Source organism: Oryx dammah, unplaced genomic scaffold, assembly GCF_014754425.2.
Source record: "Oryx dammah isolate SB20612 unplaced genomic scaffold, SCBI_Odam_1.1 HiC_scaffold_18, whole genome shotgun sequence".
NCBI lineage: Eukaryota > Metazoa > Chordata > Mammalia > Artiodactyla > Bovidae > Oryx > Oryx dammah.
This window is the reverse complement of record NW_024070202.1, coordinates 97,952,872-97,974,747: the sequence shown is the minus strand read 5'-3', so window position 1 is coordinate 97,974,747 and position 21,876 is coordinate 97,952,872. Positions and strand designations below refer to the sequence as shown.

The 21,876-nt window shown below is 41.6% G+C and overlaps 1 protein-coding gene across 1 annotated transcript in view; it reads right to left on the bottom strand.

Moving 5' to 3' along the window:
* Positions 1–628: 628 nt before the first annotated feature.
* Positions 629–21,876, bottom strand: part of EXOC4 (exocyst complex component 4) — an 824,501-nt gene continuing 803,253 nt past the window's right edge. The window contains exon 18 of the mRNA XM_040260893.1: positions 629–2,205. Coding sequence (XP_040116827.1) covers positions 1,968–2,205 — 238 coding nt within the window. The 3' untranslated portion in view covers positions 629–1,967. The remainder of the gene's footprint in view (positions 2,206–21,876) is intronic.

Sequence of the window (21,876 nt, the reverse complement as noted above, 5' to 3'; positions counted from 1 at the left end):
TTCCGCATGCAATTAAACGATTCTAAGCACTCCCCCATCCCACCCTGGCTCTTCTGGTCTCCTTGTCACCACTCCAGGGCTCTTTGTCCAGAGTGGACAGGAAGGGGAAGAAAGGGAGGACACAGAAGCGCTGAGGGCAGGCCACAGCCACCAAGAGACGGCTTCCAAACCACAGCAATTAGCTCTGACTCCCCTCTCTCCCTCCCCTCTCCCCCACTTCTCCCCCACTTCTCAGGGAGACTACTCCAGTGATGTTGTTTAGGAACAGTACCTTCTTGCATGATCATCTCCCATGTAGATTCAACTTCTTCCTCGTTGGGCCTCTGAAGCTACAGAGATTTACAGTATTACTTCCAGAATCTCCTGGAAGACCATGCTCCAGTTGCCTGCTGAGTTCCCTTCACAGCCACCCCACTGGCCTGATTTTGAACTCAGCCCTGAGTGTACATCTCTTAGGATTTTGGTTAGAGTCCAGCTTCTGTTCCTCTGTCTTCCAGGTAGGTCATACGGGAGCACTCAATACTGTGGATCTGTGCCCCACAGTGCTTGGTGCATATTAGGGTCTCAGGGCATGTTTGTGGAATAAATACAAGAAAAACGAGACACAACATTTAAGCTTCTCAAAGCATTTTTTTTTTAATTTTCTGCTTTTCCCACCAAGACCTAAGTTGTACAAACAGGTGTAAAATTCTGACCTCATGTAGTCCAAGTCCTTTCTGCTTTCTTTGCCACGTGTTTTCCAGCTGTGTCCCAGCCAGTGCATCGCTTTCTTCTGTGACATATCAGCCATACGTGGCAAGAGCACTTGGAGACGTGGGGACAGTGGGGAGGCAAGTGTGTGGGGAGCAGTGGGCTCCCACCCCAGCTGAAAGAGAGCACTGCAGAAAGAGCCTCAGCTGGGGGGTGCACAGAGGAGGAAGGTCATGGCTGTACCAGCTTCCTTGCACTCGGCTGGCAGCTGGAGCTACCTTCTAAGATGAGGAAGGCCTAGGGGCTCCCATGGAGAGTGAGCATTTAAGAATAACTAACGGGTTCAGGACAGGGAACACATGTACACCCATGGCAGATTCATGTCAATGTATGGCAAAACCAATACAATATTGTAAAGTAATTAGCCTCCAATTAAAATAAATAAATTTATATTTAAAAAAAAGAATAACTAACACCCAGGCAAGGTGTCAAGTGAGATTAAAAGTTCTCTAACCATCATTTTCTCTTGGTGAGTGGAGGAGAAAAAAAAAAAATCAAGAAGAGTTGAATCACCTTTCATTTTTCCGTTTTTGGCATTAATTTGGGGGTGCTTGGTTTTGATACAGCAGAAATAAAAACAAAAAGGCATCAAACCAACAGATCACCTGGGTCCAGGCTACTGCATACAAAACTCTCTTAAGGATTGAGATAAAAGGACTTTATCCCCCAAGACCTAAAGGGGCAAAGAGGTCCTGTTTGGTTAGGAAAACTGGTTGAAAACTACAACTAGCTGAGAAGCCGCTGGTAATAGAGACAGAAAACAAAGCACATACACTTATTTTGTAGAACTGTAAACTGACAAGGTCAAGAGAATAAAAATCCTACTGCTTATGTAATAGAACCCCACTGAGCAGTTTTAGGAAGGGACTAGAACTCAGGTAACAATCTACTTACCAAAGATTGCTGGGTGTTAGTCATTCATGCATTCATTTTTATTGCTTACAACCTTCCTCCTCATAGCACCCTAGACCCTCTGGAACTGACCACATCAAAGTAAACGTCCAACCCAAACAGTCTGTACTGTGAAGTCCCTTTAGTATTTATATAAAAGCCAAAAAGAAAGAGAAAAGAAGCCTTATGCCTTCTTTCCACCCAAGCATCAGTGTGGAGAAAACTAAGTCAGCTCAGAATATACCAACTAACATAGCAAAGAAGGGACTGTGACCGAGGAAACAAGAGCGACCCACCCCCTGGCCGCTTCCCGCCATGCACCCTGTTCACACTGTGGTTATTTTCTTATCCTTGGTGGCTTGCTTGATGGCTGCCTGCTCGCAGATGATCTCCTTGAGCCGCTGCAGCCGCATGTTCTGGGTGGTCTGGTCTCCCACCCCCGTCTGGCTGCGGTGCAGCAAGGTCAGGGCGTGAATGTACTCCAGCTCCGTGTACTTCACACCCTGGTCCACCACCAGATTCAGGAGCTCGTCGGCTGTGTTGTACAGCATCTCGTAGTACTGCCTGTGAAAGCAAGACACAGCGGGGTTCACTGGCTGCACGGTCAGCAGTCTACACGGGTTCAGTGGTAATGAATGTGCTGTTCAGAAGCTACTGCGTTTACCTATTCAATAAACATTTACTTATCACTGGATGTTGTTCCAGGCTTCCCCAGTGGCTCAGCAGTCAAGAAGCCGCCTGCAGTGCAGGAGATTCAGGAGACGTGGGTTCGATCCCTGGGTTGGGAAGATCCCCTGGAGGAGGGCGTGGCAACCCACTCCAGTATTATTATTTGGAGAATCCCATGGACAGAGGAGCCCAGTAGGCTATTGTCCAAGAGGTCGCAAAGAGTCAGACATAACTGTAGTGACTTAGCACACACACTGACGTTGTTCCAGGTCCTGCAACTATGACGGAGAATAAGACAGATATGACATCTGTCATCCTGGAACTCACTTCATGAGAAGTCTAAATGCAGACCCAGAGAGACCTCTCATCAGGGTCTCAGGTCACTCAAGACTTTCTCCTAATTTTGCATTTGCCTCAGGATATAAAAAAAGAAAGAGAAGTTGGGATACAGAAGTAACAGAGAGAGAACCATCCAGCAGACATTGCTAGTAGTTTCTGTCTCATTCAGTCCCTCATCCATCAACATATTCATTGGAGGCTCTGTGAAATATATGGCTTTCTCCATAAAGTGGGATAATAAGAGTACCTCTTGAGGCGATAGTACCTCTTAGGGTCACTGGAAGAATCAGTTAATCCATATAAAGTACTTAGAATGGCGCCTGACACAATTCTACCTGCTCCATAAACATTAACTATTATTACTGGAAACAGATCTATAATAATACATTAATAGTAATGCTGTAATAAAAATAGTAGTATATAATGATGAGCAAAACACAGTCCCTTTCCTTAAATAGCTCAGAGACAGGTAGGAGAAGGTAATAAAAAGCAGAGAAAACTTCTGGCAAAGTTAATTTCCATGTACTGGGTCATGTAACACTCATAATACCTAGGGAGCTATTATTCCCTTTTCTCAGATAAGAAAACTGAAGCCCAGGGATGCGACAGGACTTGCCCAATGTCACAGAGACATCTGGGACTGTGCCAGGATGAACTCAGGTTTTGGACTCTAAGTCCAGTACTCTTCTTCAAGGACACAGACATGACACTCCAAGTGCCCTGGGTGAGGTCTCAATGCTATGAACTGACAGCAGAGGAAGGAGGAACCAGGCCATGTTGCTGGGAAGTGAAGGACCGAGGAAGACTTCCTATGGGGTAGGACACTGTCAGGTGGGGCCCCCAGGAAGGAAATTCTAGACTAAAGGAAAAGAAAAGAGATGAGCAAAGACAGGGAAGAGCAATCTGCTTGGCCTGCGAGTGCAGCTGAATAGAGGAGAGCCGTGGGAAAAGGCACTAAAGGCCAAGGGTACAGAGTCTGGCATCAGGTTAGTTGAGTCAACAGAGAACTTGAGACTGAGGTATGTCAATAAAGCACTCCCCACTTGGGGTCTCAGGTTCTGCTGAGAACAGAGGCAGCACTCCAGGCTTCTGGAAGATTAATGTGATGGCACTATGAAAGCAGGATGATCTGGGAAGGGACCAGGTATAATTCTAGCAAAAAGGAAGGGACTTGAGAGCCATTTGGCTCAAGGCTCTAGAGGCACAGTTGAGGGAGACAGCTATCCATTTAGGGAACTACTTAAGAAAACACTGAAACAGTTGTTTAAGGACACATGTTTGAAGCTAAATTTGTCCCATGGAATAAAAGAGAATTGGGAGCTCAGGGTTCTTTCAAAGCTAGAAGACAGAACTTTCCTGGCAGTCCAGGGGTTAAGACTTCACCTTCCAATGTGGGTTTGATCCCTGGTCAGGGAGCTAAGATTTCATATGCTTTGGGTCCAAAACAACAAAACATAAAACAGAAGCAATGTAGCAAATTCAATAAAGACTCTAAAAAGGGTCCACATCAAAAAAATCTTAAAAAAAAAAAAAAAAAGCTAGAAGGGATTTGAGAGCTGAAATTCTAGAATGGTGCTTCACCAACTGTAGAGTTACTAGGGAACTTAGGAAAAGAATAGGTCCCCAAGATCTCCATCCCAGAGACTGTGATCCCCAAAAGTTTAGAGCTAGGCAAGACCCTGAGCCAGCATCTGTTTGGTAAGTGAATAGTTACAGACCCATTCCCACCTCCTTGAGCCAAGGATCTTAAAGCATTAGGGAAGGAGACAGAAGCAGTAGGTGAGTTGCGATGCTTTTCACTGAGATTAAACCAAAAGAATTGAGTTTCTTTGTACTATGATGTTGATATTTTCATCATTTATCTTAAGAAGTAACACTGAACCCACCAGACCAAGTGAAATTGGATTTCTTTTGAAAAATCCAATGAATTGTTTCCAGGGATACTGGCTGGTTTTCTACAGAGACCACAGTTTCATGCTGGGAGCAGACAACAAAACAAAGATGGCTGGATTTCTAGTCCTGGAGCCTCCAGTGTGATAAGTGATAAAGGGCATGCTACTTAAGCCCTTAATGTTTCAATATCCTCTGTGTGATGAAGACCTTTATAAATCCCAGAATGACACTGCAAAGTGGACTGAGAGACTAAAAGAGTCCTCAGGAGCTGTGGATGAACAGTGCCTCAGAACTGCAAAGCTGAGTTATTAAACAAAATTGACAGGTAACTGATGGTGTATTTTCCATAGTTAAGGGGAAGAAATTCCCCATAACTAGGATTATATATTAGATCATAAAGAAACATAAATATTTAAAGAGAGAATGAAATTCATTCATCTTTCAGAATAGTACCCAGGAGCAAAGGGTAAACTAAATCAGCATAGCAACAGTTCTACTTGGAGGTGGAGAAAGGGTGCTACAAGGTGCCCTAAGGAGAAAATAGAAAAATGCCTTAAACTATACAATTAGGATGAGCTTCCATGCTAAACACTGACACACTGAAATGAACATGTAATCCAAGTGGGATAAATAATTTATCAGTGCTTATTGAGGCCCTGGGAAAATGAGAGCTTGATCTTTATCATCACAAATTAAAATAGCAGCCATGGCTTCCAGGGCCCCACGTTTTATACAAGATGGCACTCTACTTGACTGCTGAGACAGGACCAGTGGAATACACATATGATTTAGACTTTTTCTGGTTCATTACTTGTAGAGCAAGTTTCTTCACAGCTGGTGATATATTCAGAGTCCAATTGCTAGACATGGACCAAATATCCCATTCCAGTAACCAGAGATCTGTGTCCCCCTTAGGGGTGGAATGTTCTGTGTGGAGGTGGTTCCTCCCTGCTGTTTTTCTCTCATTTTGCTGAGTGCCTTTGGGCAGAGTTTCCAAGTTTAATGAGTGGAGAGGGAGACAGTGCAAAGATAGAAAAGCGACGTCATATAGAACGGGTCTCACAGTCTATAACATGACGTTTGCATTTTGCTTGAGTCTAAGCACATTATTTTTTCATATCTTCCTCATTTCCCCTTTATCCACAGACCTTTCTTCTTTACTTTTTCCCTTATTTTATTTTAATGGTATTGCACTGCAACTTTTTCTCCCCAGTGATTCTCTCTGAAAACATTCATAACAGTAAGCATATGAAGGACATTTTGGTAAGTTGGGCAAATCTTTTTCAAGTGTAAAAATAAAGTTTGTTTTTCTGTGATTGGTTATTAATATATGTGTCATAGCTGTCCCTGTGGTTCAGCTAGTAAAAAAATCCACCTGCAATGCGGGAGACCTGGGTTCGATCCCTGAGCTGGGATGATCCCATGGAGAAGGGAAAGGCTACCCACTCTAGTATTCTGGCCTGGAGAATTCCAGGACTATACAATCCATGGGGTTGCAAAGAGTCAGACATGACTGAGTGAGTTTCACATAGGACACACAGATTATACAGAAAGATTAAGCTGAAAAAAATTACTCATATAATTCCATCACCATATTTAGCATTTTCTTCTAGATTTTTCCCCCCACATGTAGAAGTCTACCATTTCTTTCTTACAGCTGAAAACTTTAGGGTGACACATTACTGGACACTCGGGTTGTTTCCATTTTAAAAAACTTTCTTTCCTGAGTTTGGATTTCCAAAACAGAATTAGTCAAAAGAATTTGGCAAAGCTGCCAAATTGCTCTCTAAAAAAGTTGTATCAATATCTTCCTACCAATAGCATATGGCAGCCCCTAGCTCATTTTCTTTTCATTTACATGAGGTTGGACAATTTTTTACCTACATATATATTTTAATGTGCGTGCATGCATGCTAAGCTGCTTCAGTTGTATCTGACTCTAGGTGACCCTATGGACTGTAGCCCGCTAGGCTCCTCTGCCCACGAGACTCTCAAGGCAAGAATACTGGAGTGGGACACCATGTACTCCGCCACTGGGAAAGCCCTTTTAAAGTACATAGGTAGGCATATATGTATAAGCAAACTGTTGATATCTTTGCATCTTTTGCATATTAGTGCTTTTCTTACTTTTCTTTAAGAGTGCTTCCTGTTTTCACAGACATGAAGCAAGGAGAGTTCTAGTCTCTCATCCCTGGCTCTCCTTCCCACTTCACCAAACTCAAAGTTATCACTGTATATCTGAGAGCTTCTGGGAAGAGTTTCCATTCTCTTCTTTGTCAACGGAGGGAAGAAAGCCCTAATAAGACCAGTTACTCTCAATCCAGTGACCCCTCATCCCTGTTCTTGCAGGCAGTCCATAACATTTGGGTGTAGGGGTGAAAGGAAGGCACTGCCTAGGGGCCTGCCCACAGTCTCTGGAGAAAGCTCTGCCCTCTGCCTCCCTCTACTGCTGGGGTTCAGATTCCTGGATCTCCAAATGGAGACTATATTTTTCCACAGATACACAGCTATGTCTCAGACTGGGTTTTATAATCCATCATGATCATTGTAGTAGTTAACAGTGATGTCAAAATTTTAGTTACATTAACACATTCAACCCTTTGAAGTAGCTCCTGCAATCACCCACATTTTATAAATGAACAAACTGAACTATAGAGAATGTGGGTGATTTGTCCAGGGCCTCAAAATGAAGGACCCTGAACCCTACACCTGCTCCAAAGTCACCCCTAATACATAAACTATAAAAAGGAAAAGTACTAATTGCACAGGATACTTGTTGAGCTTATTCATTTTTAGTCATGATTTAGGAAAAATGAATTAAATAAAATTTGCATACTAACTCAACCCTCTGCCTTCCATTGTAATGCAACAAAGTAATACTGTGATAATTCAAAATTCATTTATACATTTCCCAGTAATATTTGAATAACACTGGATTTGATCTGGGAATTCAGCACTCTAAACCAAATAATGAAGTCATGTTGTATATTCATCATTCAAGAGTCATAGGAAAGACTTCTGGCTTTTCATTGTGAAGACTTTCTCATGTAGTCCTTTCTCCCATAATGACAGTATTAATGTCAATAAAAGAATTATGCTCTGGAGCTGACTTCTTAAATGTAAGTTTCTAAGGAAGAAAAATTTACCTGAATATAATTTAGTAATGACCGTAGCTCCCCAAATTCTTTTTAGCCAATACTTGCAGCATTATGAGCAATTTCATAAAAAACAAGTCGTTGATAGGTCACTAAATTGTCAGGTAAAATATTCAACTACTGTTTTCTCTGCTCACTCAATGGTATATAAGGTAATAAGCAAGGAAATAGGAAGAGAAAAGAAAAGAACTGAATAATCCATAAACTAGATAATCATCTCATAAATAATTGAGAGGTAGTTATAGCAGAAAGACCTAGAGAAGTAAATACTCAAGAGATCAATTAAGCTTAGATTCTGGTTAAGTTTTTAATTTCTTCCTAACTAGTTATGAGAACTTGTATAACTGCTATCAGCTTTTGAACCTCTGCCTCCAACGTGAAAAACAAAGAGGTTACAGAAGATGCTATTCAAGCACTGGTATTTTTGGATTTTAAAACCTTCACAACTAAAGCCTTTGACTATGTGGATCACAACAAACTGGAAAACTCTTCAAGAGATGGGAATACCAGATCACCTTATCTGTCTCCTGCGAAACCTGAATGCAGGTCAAGGAGCAACAGTTAGAACTGGACATGGAACAATGGATTGGTTCAAGATTGGGAAAGGAGTACATCAAGGTTGTATATTGTCACCCTGCTTATTTAACTTATATGCAGAGTACATGGGAAATGCCGGGCTGGATGATGCACAAGCTAGAATCAAGATTCCTGAGAGAAATATCAATAACCTCAGATATGCAGATGACACCACTCTTATGGCAGAAAGCAAAGAGGAACTAAAGAGCCTATTGATGAAGGTGAAAGAGGAGAGTGAAAAAGCTGGCTTAAAACTCAACATTCAAAAAACTAAGATCACGGCACCCAGTTCCATCACTTCATGGCAAATAGATGGGGAAACAAAGGAAATAGTGACAGACTTTACTTTCTTGGGCTCCAAAATCACTGCAGATGGTGACTACAGCCATGAAATTAAAAGACGCTTGCTCCTTGGAGGAAAACCTAGACAGCATATTAAAAAGCAGAGACATTACTTTGCCGACTAAGGTCTGTCTAGTCAGAGCTATAGTTTTTCCAGTAGTCATGTATGGATGTGAGAGTTGGAGCATAAAGAAGGCTGAGAGCCAAAGAATTGATGCTTTTGAACTGTAGTGTTGGAGAAGACTCTTGAGAGCCCTCGGATTACAAGGAGATCTAACCAGTCAATCCTAAAGGAAATGAACCCTGAACATTCTTTGGATGATCTGATGCTGAAGTTGAAATTCCAATACTTTGGCCACCTGATACAAAGAGCCAACTCATTAGAAAAGACCCTGATGCTGGGAAAGATTGAAGGTAGGAGAAGGGGACAACAGAGGATGAAATCATTGGATGGCATCACTGACTCAATGGACATGAGTTTGAGCAAGCTCTGGGAGATGGTGAAGGACAGGGAAGCCTGGTGTGCTGCAGTCCATGGGGTCACAGAGTCGGACACGACTGAGCGACTGAACAACAGCAGCATCCACTGCTTAGTCCTTTAAAATCACGGGCTTCCGGGACTTCTCTGTTGGAATGCAGGGGTACTGGGTTCAATCCCTGGTCGGGGAATCATTTATAGACTCCCACATGTGACAACTAAGAGTTACTGTGCCTCAAATAAAAGATCCTGCATGCTGCAACAAAGATCAAAGATCTCATGTGCAGCAACCAAGACCTGGCACAGCCAGATAAATAAATAATAAACACTGAAAAAATCATGCTGGGCCTCCATTAGAATTAGCTGATGCTGATTTTCCCCAAGCTTTGGGAAGCAAGATGCAGTACTGATTGATTTGAAAACATTCTGAACACGTGTAAACTTAGCTCAGATGTACTTTCCAGACCAATAATAGAATGGATGGTAATTCTGTGTGTCAGAAGAAGAAATTACTTTATTAAAAATATAAATATAATTGCTCTCATTTGTCTTCCCCTTCAAAGAGCTCAGAGTTTATTACGGACAGGATTGAAAATTCTAATTTGAAAGAGCTGAAGTTATTTCCATTTCAGGAATGAGAAAACTAAGGTAAAGAAAAGCTAAATAATTTTATGAGAGTTTGTGGCAGAATTACATTTGTATTCTACATGGGGACAGTTATTAACACTCCTTACAACAAGTTGTGCAGTTTTTGTTCTGACCAGGATAATCCAGAAGAGAAGTGAAGAATGGTCTTTAGGGAAAAAGAGTGCCGAACTTCTTCAGCTGGTGGCAGCTGAAAACCTTTCAAGAGGTGGAGAGCCTGGAGGCCACTGCTACAAGGCTTGCAGAAACTGGATGGGACACCTACCTACATTTTCTTTATATAATGTGGTACATATACCACAGATTCCATCAACGGCACTCATGCTTGCTGCTGAGTCACTTCAGTCAAGTCCGACTCTGTGTGACCCCATAGACGGCAGCCCACCAGGCTCCCCCATCCCTGGGATTCTCCAGGCAAGAACACTGGAGTGGGTTGCCATTTCCTTCTCCAATGCATGAAAGTGAAAAGTGAAAGGGAAGTTGCTCAGTTGTGTCCGACCCTTAGCATGGACTGCAGCCCACCAGGCTCCTCCATCCATGGGATTTTCCAGGCAAGAGTACTGGAGTGGGGTGCCATTGCCTTCTCCGGGCACTTATGCTTAAATGATGGTTATCCATTGGTCCGTTTCTGATAACCAGTAGTGGAGGGCGGGGCTGTCTCCCCAGGGGAGATGTTAAACCTTAAAGTCATCTGCGTTCATTCCTCTCAGTAACAGACCCTGATATTTTTGATAGCAGTGGCCAGCGTCTTGCTTTATTTTTCTTCAAAACATACAACTACTCAGAGGAACTTCTCTGAGATCCAGCCCTTTTGAGATGAGGACCTCTCCCAAGCTCAGTTACAGTTGCCGAAACGGGAAGAAACTGTCTTTTTGTTCCTTTAGTTGGAAGTTTTGCTCCCCACCTTTGGAACACATTCTAAATTATAAATATCTATGGTTAAAATTTCTTCCTCAGCGACTTAAGGATTCACATGTCACCCTCTGCTGCATCAGATAATTTTTTAAATTAAGTTTTCTGCAACAGGGCTGGAGGCAGATCTGCATTTTTAAATTCAGTACAATTAAAACTGTGTCTCTTTGGTCTGGCACTGCCTTTGGTCAAACCCCACTGGTATGAATAATTATTCAGTCCATTAAGAAGTCTGCTCAACTCCTTCTCCCATTTTGAAGGTTTTAATAAATATTGATCAGGCACATTTCTGTTTGCACTTGCCAAAGCAATTCTGATGGATTCATCTTCTGATGTTATCAAATAATGAAATATGAAAGAATGAATAGAATTACCCTCTTGTTCTGTGATTTTTTATTTAGGTCCTTCATTTTACTTTCATAATTGTGTTTGTCTCATATGCCTGTAAATGCTCTTTTGATTATCAAAAGGTGAGTTCAGGTTAAGGCGAGTATGCTGTGCTATCATTTAAGAGAGTCTTTTCCATTAAAAAAGTATAATTCATTGAATATCACTTTAGAAAGTCTTTTCAATTAAAAAATGATCTAATATCATGGGTTGATAAGAGGACATAGTATTATGCACTTTGGTGGCTTCAACACTATAAATTGTTTACCAATTAGCACAAGGCCTTTGTATTGGATATTGTCTATATTTCTCAGATTAGCAATCTGGGAGACAACTGCTGAGATATGCTGAATAAAAATAATTCAAAAGTCCTATGGCTTTTTCAGTTTTAAGTAATGAAATGGAATGATCAACTTTTCAATAAATAATGCAAAGGATTTCTTCAAAGGAAAACCTAATATTATTATTACTAATGCTTAGGAAGCTCTAATAACATTTTAAATGCTAATATACAAAGCTATAGTCCTTGGCTACAAGAAGCTTTTTTTAAAATCTACACTTAAAAAAAAAAAATCCAATCTAGGCCTAGATCAAAGATTTCTAAGACACCAGGGAAATGTTTTAATAATCGACTGCTCTCAGATCATGAGAAAAAGAGTTGAGGGGCCCTAGACAAGGTACAGAAACCAAGGTTTCTGCTTCAGGTGATGAAATGGAGAAGTGAAGGGGTAACAGGTGTTGGGTTTTTGTTTTTATAACATGGAGATTCTTCTCTATCTGTAGTGCTTGGGGAGAAAGGTCCGTGAGGATAGGCATAGAATGCATGGTTTGATGGGAGAACATGTTCATTAGAATATTAAGCCAATGAGACCAGGATGATGGATTGACTCTGGTAGGTGCCAGTTAGTTGCATCCAACTGACTCTGCCCCAGCCAGCTACCTCATCAGTATGTTAAGACAAAATTTCGACAAGGTTGAATGGACAGTTCAAGCAAGCCATTATTCCTGCTGGGTGCTTAAGATGCAAAAACTGGTGTTCAGCCAACAGTTGGCAGAGTTACTCAAACACTGACTCCTTCTTTACCTTTCAGTCCTAGTCAAGGACCCTCTCATGCTTTTCAATAGTGTTTAGGAAATTTCTCTACTTTGCCAAGACAAAAGACTGTATCTTTTAGGAATGAAGGGCCAGAAAGGAAAATAGTCTGGGCAGAGACCAAAAAATCCAGGGATTATTTGTAAAGTATGAGCATATGGAAATCAGTGGGTCGCAAGGGCAAAAATTCAAGGGTGTGTTTACTAAACCCTTAGATTATTTATGAAAGACAGAAGGAGGAAAAAAAAAAAAAACTAAATAAGCCAAAGCTACAAACTGGGCTATCTGAGATTCCAGGATACATGACTCAGAATGGATGTCAATTAGAAAAATAACTGATGAGATCGGAAGGAGCTAATGGAAATGTGTACAATATCCAGCAGGGTTTAATTAAAGATCCAAATATTCTGACAAACGTGATGAATAGCTTTGGATAGCAGTATGAATTTGGTGGATATAAAGACCACTGTGGCTGATATATATTTGGATGTCAGTGAGCCATTTTATACAGTGCCTCTCAAAAAATACAACTAGCAAAATGAATTTATTATAAATGGCTACCCCGATAGGACACAGACTGAAAAATAAACAAAGGGTAATGATGAAGGCCAATCAAATTCGGAAGTGAAAGCATCTGCTGAATGCTAAGGACACTTCCTTCTAACCGATCTCAACTAACACTTTAATTAATGTGCAAGAACATATAAAAACAGTGTGGAAAAGGTCAAATGCTACCAAATGGGGAAAGGCTGGGAACAGCAACAAAGTAATAGAAATAGTGTAAAGAAAGCCAGAGAATTTAGAATCATGGGTGGCAAATAATGGAATGAGATTTTGTTTTAGAAAAACCCAGGCGAATCTGTCTAGAAGAAATTCTGATCTCCTATAGTGGGGATTCCCAGGTGGCACAGTGGTAAAAAAAAAAAAAAAATCTACCTGCCAATGCAGGAGACATAGGAGATGCTGGGTTTGATCTCTGGATCAGGAAGATCCCCTGGAGGAGGAAATGGCAACCCACTCCAGTATTATTGCCTGGAGAATCCCATGGACAGAGGAGCCTGGCGGGCTACAGTCCATGGGGTCGTGAGGAGTTGGACACAACTTAGCTACTAAACCAGCTCTTCCCCGGTGGCTGAGAGGTTTAAGTGTCTGCCTCTAATGCAGGAGACCTGGGTTAGATCCCCAGGTCAGGAAGATCCCCTGGAGAAGGAAATGGCAACCCATTCCAGTACTCTTGCCTGGAGAATCCCATGGACGGAGGAGCCTGGTGGGCTACAGTCCATGAGGTTGCAAAGAGTTGGACACGGCTGAGCGAATTAACTAACTTAGCTACTAAACAACAACAATATATTCAATAGTTAGGAGAAACTTTAGAACAGCACTAGTTTAAAAAAAAAAAAAAAGGTCCATGAGGGTGTGTTGAATTAAGGGCATTAAATCAGGGCATTTTTTTTCTTTAACTTACTATTAAAAAAGTGCCAGTCATAGGACAAGAAGGTGATAATAACCATATAAAACTATGATGAACTTCATAGTTTTATACTTCTTTATGCTACAAGCCAATTGAAATAAAATAAGAAAAGAGCATCAAATGGGATTAAAGGGGCAGAAGGCCAGAGGAAAATAGAAGATTTGAAGAAATTCAGTACAATTTTTGCTCAAATGTCAGCTTATCAATAAGTGAGGTTTCCCCTGACCACCTTAACCTAAATGATACCTGCCCCGTCCTCATTAAGCTTTATCCTTTTACTGAGCTTGTTTTCCTTTTAGCTTTCATCCTCATCAAAAATATGTATCTTTTCCAAGATATATTTTAATATGTGTTATATATTTAAAAAATGTGTGTGTGTGCATACACACAATTAGACACAGCATAATACAGTGGTTAAGACCATGGACTCAGGAGTCAGGAACCTGGGTTCAAATCTCAATTCTGCCTCTTGTTCTTGGGCAATTTATGACTCTCTCTGGGCCTTAATTTCTTCATCTGAGAAAGGCAAAAGTAAATGAGGTTGTTAGAAGGATCAAAGGATGAAGAACAGTGGCTGGAACAGAGCTGTATAAGTATTGGATTACCTAAATGTCTGTCTCCCATCCTCAAATGCAGGCTGTACGAAAGCAGAGTTGAATTCTGTACCATTTGTTGTTACCCATCTGGGCTGAGTACAGGTACAGATGTACTGAGTACAGTACATCTAACGAGTGGTGAATAGAGGAAAAGGAAAGAATGAATGAGAGAGCCCACAGTCAGTAAACTTCATTAAGTGACAGAACAGAAGATAAAAGAACACTCGATGATTCTTTGACCCCCGCCGGTGGGTGGAGGAAGCATGAATAAGACAGGTGGTGTGTAACAGGGTAAATTCTAGGGTGGTGATGTGGATGTCTGGGATAAATGGTTGCAAATGAAAAAGGGGAGGGCACGGAGGGAAGATGTGTTTGGGGATAGTGATGTGCAATCCTCTCAACTTTTCTTTCATTCTTTGGCAGAATTAGATATCAATCTCATATATTTACTTAATCTGTTTGACCTCAGCAACTTCTTAGCCTATTCAAACTTCAGTTTCTTCATTTATGCAATGAGGTAGGATAATATAATGTCTCATGGGAGATTTGAGGATTAAATCAAATGACATGGTAGGACACCCACTATGTAAAAATGGTAAAGAAACACACACACAAATTAAAAACCACAGCTAACTTTTACTGTACTGGCCACACATATATTATCTCTCTGGATCTTACTTTATCATAACTGTGTAAGGCATCATACTGAAATGATTTCTTACTAATCTTTCCCCTTGCAACTCTAGGCTCAAAAGATGGGTTTCTTTTCTAGCCTTCCCTGCTCCTTTCTTTCTAAGATTGGTTTTATGCCTTTAATCCCCATCCCTCCCAATGCCTTTAGGATCCTGCTGGGGTTTTGTTTTGTTTTTTGTTTTGAACTCTTGTATCTACTAACTATCTCTTTCATGGGTTCTTTCACGTCTGCTTCAAGCATCCTTGTTTCTTCTATTTTGAAAAAACAAACCAAACAACAAACTCCAAGGCCTTCACGCAATCCTGTGTCCACTCTGTGTCTCATCGCGTCTCTTTTCTCCCTTTTACGGTCAAATTTCTCAAAAAAAAAAAAAAATCATTTGTATTCACTATCCTTCAAAGGCCTCCATTTTGTTTGAAACTGAAAGGTCACTGATGACATCCTAGTGGACAAACACAGTGGTCTTTCCCCTCGACAGCTTCCATCTTTTAGCCACATCGTCAAGCTCTTCTCCCAGCAACCCGAGTCCCTTCTTTCCTTTATCGGCTCCTATTCCGTCTGCCCACTGCAGGCCTTCCTCCCAGTCAGGCACTTGCCCTTTGCTCTTTCTCTGCTTGCAAAAGTCTTATCTGTACATGAGATGGTCTCTTCTCATAATCTGGTCTTTGAAATAGATCAGAACTGCATTTTCAGACATGATGACAACTGGGTTTTAGAAAGACCTCTCAAGGTGGAGGTCAGATGGTCTGCAGGTGGAGGTCAGATGGTCTGAGAAGCCAGAGAATCTTCAGGCTGTGGGACCACCCAGCTTCTCCTTGCTTTGCTCAGATCTCCTCTATTAGGCCATATCCATCTTCTAGGTTTTCTCATAACTCTTGTTCCCAAGCTTGTAATGGAATAAAATCAACCTCAGAGAGAGAGAAGGGCACCAATACCTTGATAGAAAAGCCAGGAAAATTTAGGCCCTCACCTCTAGTAGCTTTTTGTTCAGGTCACCATTGGAACCAACTATTATAGACCCACTATGGACTGGGATGAGGTGGAGAGGAAAGGGAAGGCTGGCAGGAAGGACAGGAGAGAGCTGGAGGGACACCTTTCACCAGAAGCTACTGTGAAATGAAATATTTCCTGCCATACTGGTAAATACATGGGGGAGGCGGGATTCGAGGAAGCACAAAAGGCAGGCATCCCACATCTGCTACACCCTGTGTGGATGAGGAATTAAGGATGTGAATAATCAAGAGGCAGGATGTGGCCCCATAGCTGAGATGCATATGAAAGGAATGAATTCAGTGAGCCCGCATGCTTACACTTCCCATTCAGAGACCAGCACTGCTGCTGCTGCTAAGTCGCTTCAGTCGTGTCCGACTCTGTGCGACCTCAGAGACGGCAGCCCATGAGGCTCCCCTGTCCCTGGGATAAATTCCTTAAGTTGAGATATCTGGTTCTCCTTAATGAACAATAATCTTTGGATATTCAGATTACCTGCTCTTTCCGGAAAAATGCTGTAGACTGACTCCTCCCTCAGCCTCCTTAGAAACAGTTCTCTCAGGGGCCCCTGAGATGCTATCTCCTGGACTCGAAGTCCCAGAGAATAAACATAACTCTCAACTTTTAGGCCGTGCATGTATATATATCTTTAGTTGACACTACTTTCTACTTTCTATATATATTTAGTTGACATCACTGGTCTGGTTGAGGGAGCTCAATGTGAGGGAGGGAAGATTTAAGATGCTCGTAATTATATATAAAATTATAAATCAGGAGGAGAGTAACTATCTTATTTAATATCTTGACAACCACATACAACAGGCTTAATAACCTTAGTTTGGCAGGTAAATAGAGGCCCTGAGAGGAAGGCCAAGTGCTTCTCGTGACTGACACTGGATTCAGACCCTGGGCCTTTGGGTGCTCTGCACTGGCGCTGGGAGTGGCCTGTACATGGCGAGGGCTGGCGCCAGGTTCTTAGAACTGGGGTTTGAGTTCCCAGAGGATGTCTGAGGGAAATGAGACATAACAGGATAAAATTAACCACAGGAAAATTAATTTTTAGAGTTAGCAGAGAAAATCAGGCATTGAGAGATGGAATAGCAATTTTTTTAAACTGACCCTTTCCATATAAAAAGACTAACAGTGAGACTGCTCAACGATGCCTTTCTCCTAAGTCTGTATAAAGAGAAAAGGGCCTTTGATGGGGAATATATATATAGCATTTGCATTCTTTTTTTAGGAAGAAAAAGTATCAAATTTGAGAAACCTCCCAGAAAGGGCAACGTTATGAGAGAAAGGTCTTTGAGTACGCTTAATACCTCTATTTAAATGCTAATGCTAACCTATAGCTCTGGACCACACAGAAACTAAAGTTTTCAAAGAGCAGAAAGTGAATTTAAAATGAAAACTTAATTTCTGGAATAAAAGGTCTTATTTTTCTTATTTCTGCAGAGAGGCTAACACACAGAATTTCATGAGAGGAATACATTTTTGCTCAGAGTAAAAACCAGAGGGTGACAGAGCAGGGGAGTTTGAGGGCAGAGTAGGGGCTGCCTTCATGGCAAGTAGGAGTCACCCCTCAAAAGACCTGCCTTTGGAGGTCAACACTGGTCACAAACTGTACCTGCCTGGAAGAGAATGCTTTTTTCCCCTCCGCCGTAATGGTCCATATGCTGAGGGACTGCTAGTGTTTGGAAGGAAAGCTGCCTGGGGTCAGGAGCACACAGTGCGCAGTCAGGGGCTCTGGGAAGACTGAGTGTTGCTTTACTTCCTTTGCAACCACCAGTAATGAACGCAGTGACTGAGGCCCCTGAGTGCTAGGGAAACGTCCATCAGGGAATCAAATTCAGAATAATCAAACCAAATGAAATTAGGAAATAACCTGTGCTGGGGGTAATGACTAAGAAGGGGACACAAGGAAGTTTCTGGGTGGATTCTGATATTCTGTTTTTATCTGGGTGATGGTTATCTTTAGCCGAGTGTATTCACTTTGAAAAAAGTAATCAAGCTGCGAGGACTTCCCTGGTCGTCCAGTGGCTAAGACTCCAAGCACCCACCCAATGCAGGTAGCCTGGATACTATCTCTGGTCAGGGAACTAGATCCCACACACCCCAACTAAGATTCCATGTGCTACAACTAAGACCCAACGCAGCCAAACAAGCAAATAAATAAAAGTAAATATGAAAAAAGTAATCAAGCTGTATAGTTAAGATTTGTACAGTTTATGGTATGTATATTATACTTCAATAAAAACACATTACCTTCCTTTTCCCACTTCCCTTCCTACTCTGAATAAAAAAGAAAGAGAGAGCAGGAAACACGCTAAGTGTTGGGGTGGGTACCTGGATTTTTTAATTCAGTCTCATATCCTAACATTAAGACAACTGCTAACTTAATGAACCTTGAAAACATACTAACTGAAAGGAGCTCATCACAAAAGATCACATGCTATTATTTACATGCTATACCCAGAACAGGCAAATCCATAGAGACAAAGTAGACAAGTGGTTGTCAGGGGTGGGGTGGAGGGATGAGGAGTGACTGCTAGTGGCTACTGGGTTTCTTTCGGGGGGTAATAAGAAACGCTGTAAAAATAGCTAGTGATGATGGCTATGCAACTCTGACTACACAAAGAAAAGCAAACTGCACACTTTCAAAGGGTTAATGTTTACGGTATGTAAATTATATCTCAATAAAGCTGTTATAAAAATGCTAATTTTATGAACTAGAACTCCATCTTAACCACACAGAAGACGTATACCCACAGCCAATACTGTTGTGAAGACTGATCCATTAATCAAGACATTTGCTGCAGTTCCGTGTTCTTCTGTGACATTTGCAGAAAAGATTCTGTAAGCTGACAGATACAGAAATATTTTCACCAGCTCACATTTCACTGAGTGCCCCGAATGAACTAAAGCCATTTCTCAGGGTTCTACATTTTTGTAGGTTCTGTGACTTTCCAGCATCTTTGCACCAAATGCCTTTGAACTCTCTCCATCCTTATACTCTATTCTCAGGGAAAATTTATGACAACTCATGAAGAATAACCTCTACTAGGAAAACAGGATAAGACTGGGACTAATTCTAGGTATATGATTACAGAGTAACAGAAATATAATTGAGTCGAAGATCCACTAACGATTATACTGATTTTTTATTAAGGGGAACAATGACCATTTATTACTATTTAACCCCTGGGGTGCATGCTCAGTCATGTCTGTCTCTGTGACCCCAGGGATGTTAGCCTGCCAGGCTCCTCTATCCATGGAATTTTCCAGGCAAGAATACTGGATGGGCTGCCGTTTCCTACTTCAGGGGATCTTCTTGACCAAGGGATTGAACCTGCATCTCTCACGTCTCTAACACTGGCAGGTGGATTCTTGACCACTGGCACCGCTAAATGCTTTAAAGTTCCCCTAATTTCATCCTCACAATTGAGCATCACAAAGGCTAAATACCTAAGGCTGGCAGGCTGGTTAACAATAGCCAGATCCCTAGCCACTTCCCCCAGATCATTCCAGAAAAACTCTGATTTGGGCCACGAGAAAACAATTCCCACCCCAAGTCAAGTCCAGGGAGACAAAAGTGTTTACTCATAATCAAGAGACTTATCAGGATCATATATATGACAGCACTGTAAAGGGCTAATGCAAATATACATATGTGGCAAGACTACATGGATATTATTTCAAACTGGGTATCAGAGTGGGGGAAAATGAGAAGCTGAGGTGTACTCACAGAAGCTGACTGCTCTATGAAATAAAATTCATATTTTATGGAAAGACAGGGCAAATTTTAACATAAAAATCCTCTACCTTTTGGGTTCCTTTCTCTCCCCCACTGTGCATTATATCTGTATTATGCATCGACCAGACTGTGGCCATCAGGCAGGAATACCTGCTCAACCACAAAGAGCAACATTCTTGTGGCATCAACAAGACAATCCATTAAAAGATAACATTCCTTCTTGAGCTTGTACAGGGTCACATGACCCACTATGACGACACTTAAATTTGCGTTATATAAACTTCCAATAGTACATTACTTGATGTATAGCCCTCTGTTTCAAGAAACCTTACATGACTGTACCTTGACTTCTAATGGGTGGAACAGTTCTTAGAGCTTTCTGAGATGCTCTTCGCCAATTATAATCCTGAAATTTGGCTTAAATAAAAACTTTGGTCTCTTTCGTAGATCCACAGATTCAGTTTTCATCTACAGCTCAAAGTGTGACTGTTGTACTACATTATGCTAAATTAAAATGAAAGTTGAGACTTCTCACAATCATCTGCTCTTTCACACAGCTGACCTTCAGATCTTTATTCCTGGTAGCTAGTGATTCTTTAGGGTTGAACTGAGACTGTAACTACAGGAAGGTTTAGTGTGGGATGGGTATAGATTTTACAGAAAAATAAGCTGATCCTTGGTGAGAAACGTTATTTTAAAAAACAGTAAAAATAACCTGGGCTCCTGAACCCAATTTTCCACAAATACTGCAGAAGAAGGTAGTAGGAAAGAGTGAGAGAGCTTATTCCATTTCCTCATACCTGTTACCTTCAAAATTAGCATCTCATAATTTCCAAGGCTTTCAAAAGTCTAATGAACTTCCATAGTGCTTCATATATAGTCTAGTGGAGCTCTGCTGGCAAGCAGGATGGGGCTTATGATAGTTCTCCTGTGGCCCCAGAGAAATGCTGCTCTTGAGACCTGGGATCAGGAAACGGGAAGAAATTGGTAGAGGGGAATTAAATCAAATCCCCCTAAAATGGAAACAGTGACAGACTTTATATCCTTGGGCTCCAAAATCACTGTGGATGGTGACTGCAGCCATGAAATTAAAAGACGCTTGCTCCTTGGAAGAAAAGCTATGGCAAAGTTAGCATATTAAAAAGCAGAGATATCATCACTTTGCCAACAAAGGTCCATCTAGTCAAAGATAGGGTTTTTCCTGTAGTCATGTATGGATGTGAGAGTTGGACAATAAATAAGGCTGAACACCAAAGAACTGATGCTTTTGAACTGTGGTGCTAGAGGTCTCTTGAGAGCCCCTTGGACAGCAAGGAGATGAAATCAATCAATCCTAAAGGAAATCAGTACTGAATATTCATTGGAAGGACTGACGCTGAAGCTGAAGTTCTGATATTGTGGTCACCTGATACGATAAGCCAACTCACTGGAAAAGACCCTGATGCTGGGAAAGATTGAGGGCAGAAGGAGAAGGGGAAAACAAAGGACGAGATGGTTGGATGGCATCATCGACTCAATGGACATGAGTTTGAGCAAACTCCGGGAGATAGTGAAGGACAGGGAAGCCTGGTGCACTGCAGTCCATGGGGTGGCAAAGAGTCAGACACGACTTAGTGGCTGAACAACAACAACAAATCTGTAGCTTCTTCATGTACCTTAGTTCATGTACCTATTATAGTTTAAAATCAAAGAATGTCACAGTCTAAGGTCATGCTGGGAGACACTGCACGTTCCTTCTGGGCAAGGAAGGAACTGCTGTGCCTGGAGCTGCCTGGAAGTCCCCAAGCAGGTAGCTGAAGGTGTCCCTCCCACTCAAGGCTTATACTTCTGTCGAGAATCTGCTTTACTGGCAAACATTTCTAATGTTTTGTAATGGAAACATTTCAAGTGTGGTGGTGAAACAAACATTGGTTTGTGACCCAAATGTTCCTGCAAATGTTTTCTCAGACTAGGGGGTGCAAATGTCTACAAACTATTTGGGCAGGAAAACTGAAGCGACGTGTTCCAGAAATAGTTGCTTGGGGAAAAAAAAAAATCCCAGTGCTACCAAGTGCTGCTAGGATGTCACTAAGAAGATGCCCACGTGTTCTTTTATATTCCACGTGATGGTGCAGGCTGAGCTCAGAAGCACCTGCTCCAATTCTGGCCCTGCCTCTGGTTCAATCAGTGACCATAATCATACCACTCCATCCCACTGTACCTCAGTTTCTGTATCTGGAAAAGTAAATGGGATTAAAACTAGAA